The 12,625-nt window shown below is 27.0% G+C and overlaps 1 protein-coding gene across 2 annotated transcripts; it reads left to right on the top strand.

Moving 5' to 3' along the window:
* Positions 1–7,454: 7,454 nt before the first annotated feature.
* LOC130951469 (uncharacterized) lies at positions 7,455–11,499 on the top strand. Of its 2 annotated transcripts, none has more exons than XM_057880123.1 (9): positions 7,455–7,669; positions 8,632–9,159; positions 9,339–9,404; positions 9,505–9,671; positions 9,790–9,943; positions 10,029–10,110; positions 10,215–10,573; positions 10,697–10,801; positions 11,004–11,499. In XM_057880123.1, the coding sequence occupies exons 1-9, from the start codon at positions 7,523–7,525 to the stop codon at positions 11,316–11,318; spliced, it is 1,923 nt and encodes a 640-aa protein (XP_057736106.1). In that variant the 5' UTR covers positions 7,455–7,522; the 3' UTR covers positions 11,319–11,499. The 2 variants fall into 2 exon arrangements, with proteins under 2 accessions (XP_057736106.1, XP_057736105.1); XM_057880122.1 differs by having other exon boundaries at positions 9,787–9,943.
* The last annotated feature ends 1,126 nt before the right edge of the window (positions 11,500–12,625 follow it).

Below are 12,625 nucleotides of genomic sequence, written 5' to 3'. Positions count from 1 at the left end.
GGTCAAAAGTTGAGGACAAGTCCAAAATAATTTTATCCTCGATATTGACCTCCTCGAAATCATGACCTCCGTAAATATTTCCAAACCCAGTCACTTCTCTTCCAACATGGCCATTTAAATCTCCTCCTAAGAAAATATTTTCTCCCGAAGATATGTCTTAGACCAAACTCTCTAGATCTTCCCAAAACCTTATCTTGTGTTGCTCGTCCGAACCCACTTGTGGTGCATAGGCGTTGATTATATGAAAAGTACCTCTTTTCACCACAAGTTTGATAGAGATGGTCCGATCACTCACCCTCTTGACATCTACTACGTCCTTCTTTCACTGTTTGTCCACAATAATACCTATCTCATTCTTATTCTTCGCCTTTCCTGTATACCAAAATTTGAACCCAATGGTATCCAACTTCCTAGCCTTCGCATCGACCTATTTTGTTTCTTGTATATACATGATGTTAATCTTTCTCCTTGTTGTGGTATCCACCACCTCCATGAATTTTCCTATTAGAGTACCTATATTTTATGTCTCAAATCTCAATCTTCTGTCGCTCCGACCTTTACCTTTACCTTTTTATTTGTGAACTAGTTTATTTACCCTTACTCATTCACGAGAACACGGGAATCCTTACTCATTTAACATTATACCCGAGCACCAATGCAGCGACTCTTACTCATTTGACACTGTACGCGAGACATACAGTGCATTGCTTCCGAACAACGGCTTAGCTTTAGCGCATGCAATAACGTCTTTGATCCATGTCAAAAAAATTCGACTAAGTTTTTATGTTGGCTATCAAAGATCTAACATAACCCTCCTCTTTTATCCAAGCTTAGGATCAGCTATGTATCGCAGGTGTTGTATAAGCAGATTTAATCATTTGTCTTGTACACATATATACATATTATTTGTTTATTTTATCACATTTTAAAATAGTTAAAACATTTTTATTGTTAATAAATTTAAATAATACTTTTATTAATAACTTAGTAATTCAAATATACTTTTGGTGATTTTTTTTTAATGTTGAATCGGGTAGTTTACTCAAATAATTTTTCCTGTTTTAATCTAAACATTTGTTTGAGTTTCATTAAGTTATTAAAAATAATTTTTTTCAATAAAAATATTTTTTCCTTCTTTTAGTGTCTTCAATAAATTTTTAATAGTAAACTAAAAATATTAGAAAAACAAAATAAAGAATATTTAAAAAAAAACTACAATTTATATTTTTTTGTTAAAAAATTTTTTATTTTAAAAAATATTTTAACATAATAAATAAATAAAAAATATTTTTATATTATTATACTCAAATTTAATTAATAAATAAAAATATTTTTATATAAAATATTTAAACATCAAATTATATTTATTTTCTTAAAAATCTTTTAAAAAATACTTAAAAAATTACTTTAAAAAAACTAGTTAAAAGAATATATTTTTTTATATAGTTACCCAAACAAATCCTAATTATTTGCTCAAGTTACTATGACACATTGACATTGACTGGTGTGGTGTGTGAGAGTGAGAGTATGAGCTCAAGAAAAATAGAAAAGGCAGGACATTGTAGTATAGGCTTTGAAAATTCTAAGGTTTATGACTTAAGTTTTGTTATCTATCTGCTGCTACCGCCATCTATTATTCACTGACAATACCCCCGTGTTCGTCGCATGACTCGCATCTCCTCTGTTTTACCTTTTATTTTATTTTATTAAAAAAAATATTAATGATTATCAAAATTTATTATTTTTAATTATTAATTTAATTTTTTTAATTTAATAATATATTTTATTTTATATTTTTGAATATTAATAATTAATTGATAATTAAAAATAATAAATTTTAATGATTATCTAATATTTTTTTATTTTATTTCCTTTCACTCTCTCCTATCTGCTACTTGTCCTATCCCTACTTCCTAGCTGATACTATATTACTAGTAGATTAAATAATCTATATTAAGATATTTCGCGTTCAAATTTTAAGAATAACGATAAAATTTGTTTCAAATAATGTATATGAATGCTTTTATAAAGAAATATGATTTAGTAAGAAGTATGCGTGAAAATAAAATATAATGGAAAACTAATATTTGTTGTATATTATGAATTAAATGTTTTCTAATTTTCTAAGAATTTTTAGTGTTTTATACTTTTATTAACTATTATTGGTGATATAATACAAATAAAATGGTGTGATCTCTTATTTGAGATGTTTTAGATATAGATAATTTGATTAGTCTATCAAAATCAGCTCAACCCAATTTAATTAATTTTGAATTTATTGAATAATCAAATATATAATCGGATATGACTTAGTTAAATCTTACTTTAATTAATTTGGATATCAATTTTATGATTGTAAAATTCAAACTAACTCAATTATTCGATTAGTTTTATATTATATTTTAAAAGATAAAATATATATACAAACTTTTTAACGTGTTTAAACTTAGTAACTTATATACTTACCACTTACCAGTTTATTTTATGATACTCAAAGACTTAATAACTTATGTTTTATGGTTTATTTTGTAATTTTTTTTGTTAAATTTTAAAGATATAAAATTTGCCAAATTATAAATATTAGCTAATATTTATTTAATTATAAATTTAATGATGTATTGTAGTTTTTTTTTACTATTACATATTTGCATAATTCCCCCCCCCCCCATTTTTTCTTTTTGTTTTGCAATTTTTTTAAAATTTAATTTTTAATAGAGTACTTAATTATCCGAATCGGTTTATCACGGATTTAATTGGTTTGAATTGATTCGAACTCATTTATAAAAAAAACTCATCCAATTTAACTCAACCCAAATTAATTAAATTTCATAAGTTTTATTTTTTTTTTTCTGAACCCTAACTAATCTGCACCATAAACATCCCTACTCCTAACATGAGCCATTTCTATTACTCTGTTGAAAATTAAGATTAAATAAAGAATGTGCTAGAGTGCACTTTTTAATTTAGATATGGAAGGAAAAATGGTGTAGAACAGAGTTATGGAGTATATGAGTATTTTACGTAATTGTGGTGTTAAGAGTAAATCGGACCGTCCGATTTGTGTTTAAAAAATAAAAAAAAAATTGCATTACACAAATCGGACCGTCCGATTTGTATTTTAAACAATTAAAAAAAATTTAATATTGAAATCGGACCATCCGATTTTTGTTTTCAAAATAAAAAAAATTTTAAAAGTACAAATCGGACCATCCGATTTTTCCTCCCTCACAAATCGGACCATCCGATTTGTGTTCAAAATTTTTTTAACAAAGAAATCGCACAGTCCGATTTCTTCACTTTATAGTTCAAAAAAAATTATCCCACATTCATGTCTAGCACCACCCACCTCCACACCTATGCACAACACACACAGAATTTCCATATCCAAAAAAATTAGCCGCTAGAGTGCATGGTAAGATTATTTAATATAAAAAATATATATCTCCTGAGAAAGTAATAAATCTAGTGTTGGTTTAATTTATTTGAACTAGCTGAAGAGTTACTTTTTTAAGTAAAATAAAGAAATCTGCTGTAATAAAACACTTGACCTTTTTGAGGTAAACAAGAGCATCCCATTTCCCAAAACTAAAAAGAATTTCCACAAAACAAAGCTCAACACACTTCCCCAAAGAGCCTTGAAAATAGACATTTCTTGATTTACATCCCACCTTGAGACTTGGGTGAACCAGCACAGAGAAAATCACAAATAAAAAATCCATCAATCCCTAATCATATTACTATTTACAAGGGTAATTAAAATAGTGTTTATAGAAGTAATAAAAGAAAAAGTTTTATTATTAGCCTAACTATTCAAATAGTGGCGGATTCAAAAAATTTTGATAGTAGGACAAAATATATATAATATAATAAAAATTTTAATAATAAAAATATTTTGTATACATAAAAGTTAGATATTAAATTATTTATTAATTGTTATATATTTATATATAAATATATATATTTTTAATTTGTATTTTTATTTTAATATATATACATGTGATTATTTTTTATATCCATATAATATGATTAATCTTTAAAATATATAATTTACAAATTAAAACATTAAAATAGTCATTTAAATGATAACATATAATTTAAAATTTCATTATTTAGGTTTTATATTTTAAAAAAATTGAGTAATTTTTTTCTTAATAATACAATCGAAATATCTCTCTTTTTATATAGAATAATATTATATATTCAAATTTTTTTGTTAACTAATTCCAACCAAATTAGTCTACAATAACAAAAATCAGTTATAGCTAGCATTATTTAAAGTTTTATTATTTAATTTGATTAGACTTAGTTCATAAAAAGACTTGAATGTGTAGTATTACTCTTACAAATATATATATATATATATATATATATATATATATATACTTATTTAGAAATTTACTTCTCATACAATTAGAAGTCAATTTTTATTGAAATTCATAATTAAAAATTTTCTTTCAATTAATGCAGTTGTTACCGAAATTTTTTTTTAAATTAATATAAAAGAAGATAAATAATACTCTTTCAAGTCGATTTCTAAAAAAAAAAACACAAATTTCACTTAAATTGAAAATTGATCGTTCTAACGATATCTAATATAAAATTCTTAAATTAACTATGAAGTACTAAAAATTGAATAAAAAATTATTGTGAGATCAAATTCAATAATTTAATGGGACAAATAAATTTTATTATTATATACTACTCAAAAAAAATTTCAAATTACAGACACTTATACATGTGCATCCGTCCCTGTATTCAAACATTTAACATAAAAACATACCTGGACTTAATATAAAATAGAAAAAAATTATTCTAAAAATATTGGTTAAAAAATAAAAGAAAATAAATATATTTTAAATTTTTAATGTTTTAATACATAAAAAAATTAAAATTAGATTTAATTTATATCTTCTATTAAAATTATTTATATATGATATTCTTAATTAATGTTTTAATTTTAAGATATTTATTAGTAAGATACTGTAAAATATAAGGGTGTGTCAATGAATGATTACATAAAAAACTTAAAATTAGATTTAATACCCTCATTTCACACAAACTCAAATGCTCCCACAATAAAATAAAAAACAACAAACCTAAACATTCCTAAGTACCCATAATATATAGTATATTTAATACAAAAGTTTAGTTAAAATCAAATTAATATTTTCATAATATATCTATTAAAAATTAAATTTTTGTTATAAATAATTTCATTTAATAATCTGATACATTTTTTTTTTAAAAATTAGCTACCACAAATTAAAATATCGGTCTATCCTTCTCTGTTGACACTCCCCCTTCAATAGTCACATTCCATGATTTTACATCACTAGTTAATGTTCGTGAAGCTTATCCATCCAGTACATACAAAGATGTTTTTAGTAGTGTGGTAATATCACTTGTGCCTTTAAATTTGTTTCTGTTTCTACTTTTTAAAATTTTATAGAATTGAATAGTGCGTCTCGTGTTAGATAATAATTTCTCGAAACGGATACGGATATTTATCTTTTTTATCAGATATAAATCTTATACTATTTATAATTTATAAATATCATTCGGCTTTTTTATGAATGAAAATTTTACTTCTTAAAAAAGAAAAAAAAATTATTCACTTGGGCCTAACCATGTTTATCTAATGCTAGTTCTTCAATTTTGTAATATATATATATACTGTTCATATAGTTTATTTATACATTATTACATGGGGTATTGTTAATGACACTCATTAAAAATGTTATAAATAGAGATATTATACTACGATTAAAGTTGAACAAAAACTATTGTAAATCATATTCTTATTATTAGAATAAGCAATTTTTTTTTTTGAAAAATTCTTACTACTATAGTATAAATCAATTTTTTCTTCACTATAAAAATTTATTACTCCATATAAAATATGAAAAAATTAATTAAGGTACTCTCCAACTAAAAAAATCCTTATCCATATTATATGTTGCTATAACCATAATAATAGATATCATTAGTGGATGAGCTTATAGTGATTATCTTATACATATTTTATTTGACTTTAAAATTTTATATTTAGTTTCTAGCTTATTTCATTCTTTAATTATTATAATGTAAATTATATATCACTACAACACACAGAAGAAATTGCAGCGGTTTTTTTAGATTTGTGGCAGTTTTAAATCGCCGCATAATTGCATTCTAGCAGTTTCATAAATTCGTATGGTTTGTTGTGCAGAAATTAGTATTTACGGTAATTTTTAGCAACCACTAGTAGTATAATTATTGTAAAATAGGATTAAATTATTTTGTGACAGTTTAAAATCGCTGTAATACAATTAATAGATTTTATAAAAAAATACAATGGTATGTAAACCATCGTAATTCTAAATACAGCTTAAAAAAAAGTGTATTGCAGAGATTTATAACTTTCATAATTTTTACAATTATATCTAAAAAAATTAATTTCATAAAATTATTCAATTATATTGCTTCTACATCTAACAAACAAAAATTTTTCTGCTACAATTTTCAATAACCGCAAATATTAGACAGGAATAGTAATATATATTTTCATTTGGTTAGTACATAAATACATTTAATTGTACTTAGATTAAAAAGATAAGAAAAACATATGCAATGCAATATTTTAATACACTTCTGAAAATAAAAAAATTATTAATATTTTTTAATATATATATTGGTGGAATTTGTAGTAGCCATTATTACAATAATTATGTTAGATATAGAATTTTGAAAATACTAAAACAATATTTTTAAAATTAAAATCACATTAATTTTTATATTTTTATAAATTTTTTAATTTTAATTTTTGAAATTATAAAATTTTTAAATATTAATAAAATACTATTTTAATTTTAAAAATATATTTTAAATATTTTTAAAATTATATAACCACTATAATTTTTGAATATACATTTATATCATATCATATCATATCTTAATATTCCGTTTCATCATGATGTCATATATAAAAAGACAATAATACTCCAATTCACAAAAAATTAATTTAATAAAGTGACTATTTTTACGAAGATGTTTTTATGTAAAAATTATATTATAAATTATTAAATAATTTGATATATTCTATTAAACATATTTAATTGAATTATCTAATAGTTTATAATATAAATTTTATATAAAAATATCGTTATTAAAATAACCACAATTGCATGAATTACAAAAAAATAAAATAAAAAATAAAGTAATGTCTTAAGTGGTTTTTTTCAGAATGACAAGAATCATGTAAGTATGTGTGTACTTCTATGTATGTATAGATATATGTATATGTATGTGTGTTAGTTGGGAGTGATTTGGAATTGAAAGAGGCCATCTTTTCATGTCTTAGCTTACTGACATTGATATTGATAGTTGATACATCATTTGGGTCCATCTACTTCTTCATCTTTTTCTTTCTCTCCATTTCTTATTCATCCTTGTCAACTCAATAAATAACACTAACTACTACTACTGCTTCTTACTACTTATTATTAAAGAAAGAGAAACAGATAGATAGAGAAAGAAAGAGATAATGGGGTCTTTGGCAATGGTAGCTGAAAGTGAAGCAAAGAAGAAGGAAGGAGCAATGTGGTTGTATCCAAAGGTTTTGGGTTTCAATCCTTCTCAAAGATGGGGTCACTCTGCTTGCTTCTCCAATTCCCTTATGTATATCTTTGGGGTATTTTTTTGTTCTTATTTTATTATTAATTACTACTGAGAAAGTGCTTTTGTGTCATTTAATGATGTCTGAAAAGTTTTCATAATCTTGAGTAGTATTACTTAGTTAAACTTGTCTCAAGTTCTGCTTTTCAATCTTTGTTTATTTTATTTTTTTTATTCTCTATCTTTGGCTAATAACCAAACACACTTTCTTCTCTGAATTTTAGTTTTTTCCCTCATTCATCTCATCACCTATGTTTTATTTATTTCTTTCTGTAATTAGTGGGGACAATGCTTGTTTTTTTGACAATCATCTTTCTGCTTTCTTAATATAGAAAAAATCACATTTTTTTGTTGTTGTTCTTGCTCTTCTTCTCTCCTTGTGTTATGCTTCAAAACTTCCAGAACATGCACTTCAATAGAAACATTCTTCCATTCCTTTGAAATCTGAGAACTTCATTTTCTTATTTCTTTTTTGGGTGAAAAAAGTTCTGAGGAATATCTATCTTAATTAATTACTTTGATGTCTCTTCACTCTTGTTTCATGTTTGTTAGTTTTAATTATTGCAAAACTCTCATTTTATCATTTTAAGCAAGATTAACCTTCTTAAGGTCATTTTTAGCTTAGTTTTTAATTATTGGAAAACTCTTATTTTATCTGTTTAATGTTAGTAATTAAAGTTATTTTATCTTAGGTAATTACTTTCTTAATTAGGCGTCTCTTGATGGTTAATTAGTTTTAAATATAGATTGCAGAATCTCTAATTTTATCATGTTAAGAATTACTTGATTAACTGAAAGAAATAACTTTTATTAAGAAAATGCATGAATATTCTAAATTTCTAATTTCCATTCTGTTTATTTGATCAATACTTGACATGATACAAGTCTTGTACTTTGGTTACACTGCCTTGAAGGCCGTTGTTGAAAAGTTTATGTTTGAAATGATTATAATTATGGTATGTTTTAACACATTTTCAGGGCTGTTGTGGGGGGCTGCATTTCAGCGATGTTGTGTGTTTAGACCTCGAGAAAATGGCCTGGAGCAAGCTCACCACCACGGGCGAAAAGCCGGGACCTAGAGATAGCCACAGTGCTGTTCTTGTTGGGAACAAGATGATTGTGTTTGGTGGCACAGATGGCTTCAAGAAGGTAAATGACACTCACATCCTCGACCTTGTCACGAAAGAGTGGATTCGGCCAATGTGTCATGGGACTCCTCCTTCGCCGAGGGAGAGTCACACTGCCACTCTTGTTGGTGACAAGAGGATAGTTATCTTTGGTGGTAGCGGTGCAGGCGAGGCAAACTACTTGAATGATTTGCACATTCTAGACCTTAGAACAATGAAATGGAGTTCGCCTTTGTTGAAAGGCGAATTCCCTGTCCCCAGGGACAGTCACACAACTCTTGCAATAGGCAACAAGCTTGTTGTGTATGGCGGAGATTGCGGCGATCACTATCATGGGGATCTTAGTATGCTTGATATGGAAACAATGACTTGGTCAAAGGTATCCTCCTAACTACTAAATGAATTCCAACACAAGTGTAAATATCAAATTTGTGTGTCATTTAGTATTTAGCAATATTTTTAGGATGCAATATCTTTATATTATACAAAATTGCAATTCATGTTTTTCAACTTCATGGGTCTTAATGGTTTTTCCTTAAATTTGCAATTCAATTCTAGTTGAAAATTCAAGGTTCTTCACCAGGAGTAAGGGCTGGTCATGCCGCCGTGAATATTGGTACCAAGGTAAGTTCTTCTGCATCCTTTTTTCTTTCTTTCTTTAAAATATTTAGTAATAAATGTATGATACTCTTAACTAAGCAAATGAACACTACATACTTTATAGGTGTACATCATTGGAGGAGTAGGAGATAACCGTTATTATAACGACATTTGGGTCTTTGATATCTGCACTTGTTTGTGGACTCAACTCGATGCTGGTGGTCAACAGCCGCAAGGGCGGTTTTCTCATACGGCCATTGTCATGGACATGGACATTGCCATGTTTGGCGGGTAGTTTCCTTGTGAACTAATTAACTAACCCTATCCTACTTTATAAACATGACAAATTTTATACTTCACTTTCTATATCCTTTGGTTAATATGATAATTTGATGTTATCTTATAGCAGGTGTGGAGAAGACGAACGTCCTCTAAATGAATTGTTAGTATTGCAGCTTGGAGGGGAGCATCTGATCGGAGGCCATAACATTTCGATGTGCAAAGTTTTTGGAACTTATTGGAATCAAGAAAAGAGGACTATTCCAGAAGCAGATAACAACTTGGTACAGAATCTCATTATGTACTTGTTCATGTAATAGTTTTATTTCTCTTACAAAATTTTGTACTAACCAATGTTTTTCGAAGCAGAATATGCCACCAACAGAAGGACTAGGAAAATGGGGTTGTGAACTAGTTTCGGAGAAAGCGCAGCCTTATCAGTTTGATTCAGGTGGGGTTAAGTTAAGACTTGTTTTTTAAGATCACATTTTGTGAGAAAAAGGACATTTCATCATTCAAGGACTAATCATTGACCGAAGATGCGATTCGATGCAGGTATTTTGCAACAGAAGAGAAGAAGAATTGCGGCTGCGAAGGTGTGGGATGTTGATTCAGAGCAAGAAGAGCATTCTCTTTCGCATTCGCAGCATTCTTCGCCATCTCAGTCCGATCAAGAACAGACCCCAGGTCAAAAGGTGAATGCATCCGTCATGGATTCGCAACGGTATCATTTGTTCAAACATATCAATAGAATTCCAAGCAATGAAAATGGCTTGAGTAATAAGAAATCTTTGAGTTTAAACAATGTCACACAAAGAAGTCCACAACCACCAGATCTTCATCTCCTAGATCATCAACAGAAACAAGAAGCCGCAGATCAGAAGCCGGTAGCGCGAGGACACGTTCAGCATCTGGTAGATCATTTTGCTTTCAAAATTTCAGAATTCAACTATGCTAACAAAATTTCCTTATCCTGTTTTACAATTTTTCCTGTTTCATGTTACTTAAGAGTTTTAGTCCTTTCTTTTCAATCCTAGATTGGTGCTGAAGTTCGAGGGAAGGTCGACGGAGCCTTCGATTCGGGGTTGCTCATGACTGCAACCGTGAATGGAAGAATTTTCAGAGGAGTGTTGTTTGCACCTGTTAGCTTCTCAACTCTGCTTACATTCTCACATTTTAATGCTTCAAATATCTTGAGTCTCTTATTACTTTTAGTGCACTAGTTTTTTATCCTCATCATTATAAATGTTTTAAAAAATATTTATTTATTTCATAAAAATATCAAACTTTAAACCTATTTTTTGTTGTGGTTCCCTAACAAATGTATTTGAAAATTGTCATCAGGGAGCAGGAACAAGCAGTGCTGAGCCAAATTGTTCTTTACCATGTTCATTTCCTTCAACTCATCATCAAACATTGATGAACACAAACCAAGTAGAGATTTTGAGGCATTATTCCAAGCAGGTAGCTAACAATAATAATAATAATAATGGTAGGCAAGATCTAATAGCTACTAGACCATTTCCAATAATGAGAGGCACTAATAATGGATCATTATCCAGAGACCATAATAATAATAATAGTAATAAAATGAGGAGTGATCTTCAAGGATTGGCTTTGACACTTGGAGGGCCTGCTAGTAGTGGCAACAATGCTTGAAAATTAGTGATTAGTGATGAGGAGGGTAACTAATAAGGTTCATGTGATGTAAATTTTAGAAATAATTATTATTCCTTTGTACTTCTATGGTTTATTGAGTTTATGTGATCAACCATTATTTGTGTAGATGTTTTGTTCACATTTTTTAGTAATGAGCAAGTCTTTTAATTTCTTGCCACCATATATTAGATATAAAAGTATTCATGTATTACTACTTAATTGCCTAAGTTTTTAGGAAAGATAATTTATGACATGATAAATAGTATATCTGTTTTTAATTTTTATGACTAAAAAATTTAGAGTAATTCATAACACATACAAGATACAAGTATACTATACACGTTCGGAAGATTAAATTTCATTCGTATAGTGACTGTGATTTCAGTAGTTGTGGTGATTATGTAATGTTGGCAATATTTTTTTTAATATTTTCAAATATTAAAAAATGTTATTTTAATTTAGCAACATACAGTTTTAAGTATTGTTAAAATTATATAATTACTGTAATCATTATAATAATAGCTCTCATGCACTTATATACAAATGATCTAATAATATATAATTTTTTTAAGTAATAATAGAAAAGTTGAATTCTATTGGATGAAGAAGAATAATACACAAGGATTAGAGAAAAACAAAAATAAATCATAAAGTTGTTCTTATTTTATCCAATTGTATGTTAATAATATTAACAATTAAATTTTCTTCAAATAAACTCTAGTTTATTTGTCACAAGTTTTAAAATTATTCTTAATGCCAAATTTATTTCAGTTTTACTATTGCAGTTTGGGATATGTTTTACTTTTATTCCTACCATTTAAATCTATTAAATTATTGATATTTTAATATTTTGATAGACAATTTTATTTTATATCTTAGAATCATTTAACAGCAGTCCAATCCATTTAGATCTGATTTGTTTAAACTTATTTTATTTATGGACCATAATTTTTTAGTTCGAACCGTTTAAAGTCATTCTAATTGGTCTGTTTATCATTTCATTTTATTTTTTGAAAAATATTTTATCAAAAAATATGACTTTTAGATAAAAAAATCTTAAACAAACAATTTTTTTCTGTTGATGAATCAAATTTTTAGATCAAATCAAAAGAAATATTGGCTAAAAATACTATTTTTTAAAAAAAATATATAAAAGAAATAAACGGACTGTCCGTTTATCCCATTAACTAGCTTATTTAACCCATCATCTTTTCAGATTTAGTCCAAAATTTAATCCCTTTTAATGGTGCTAATATATCTCTTATCTCTTTCTCTTCTAACTCACTACTACAACTATTTGGCGTTGC

The sequence above is a fragment of the Arachis stenosperma genome, chromosome 9 (genome assembly GCF_014773155.1).
Source record: "Arachis stenosperma cultivar V10309 chromosome 9, arast.V10309.gnm1.PFL2, whole genome shotgun sequence".
In the NCBI taxonomy this organism is placed as follows: Eukaryota; Viridiplantae; Streptophyta; class Magnoliopsida; order Fabales; family Fabaceae; genus Arachis; species Arachis stenosperma.
The sequence above is the reverse complement of the archived record's forward strand: the minus strand, read 5'-3'. Positions and strand labels throughout refer to the sequence as shown.

What these genes read in the sequence shown, in the direction of transcription:
- LOC130951469 (XM_057880122.1), top strand. Translation starts at nt 7,523, where the DNA reads ATGGGGTCTTTGGCAATGGTAGCTGAAAGTGAAGCAAAGAAGAAGGAA. An exon ending in CAGAAGCAGATAACAACTTG is followed by an intron (nt 9,944 to 10,028) that starts GTACAGAATCTC and finishes TTTTCGAAGCAG; the next exon opens with AATATGCCACCAACAGAAGG. An exon ending in GAGGAGTGTTGTTTGCACCT is followed by an intron (nt 10,802 to 11,003) that starts GTTAGCTTCTCA and finishes AATTGTCATCAG; the next exon opens with GGAGCAGGAACAAGCAGTGC.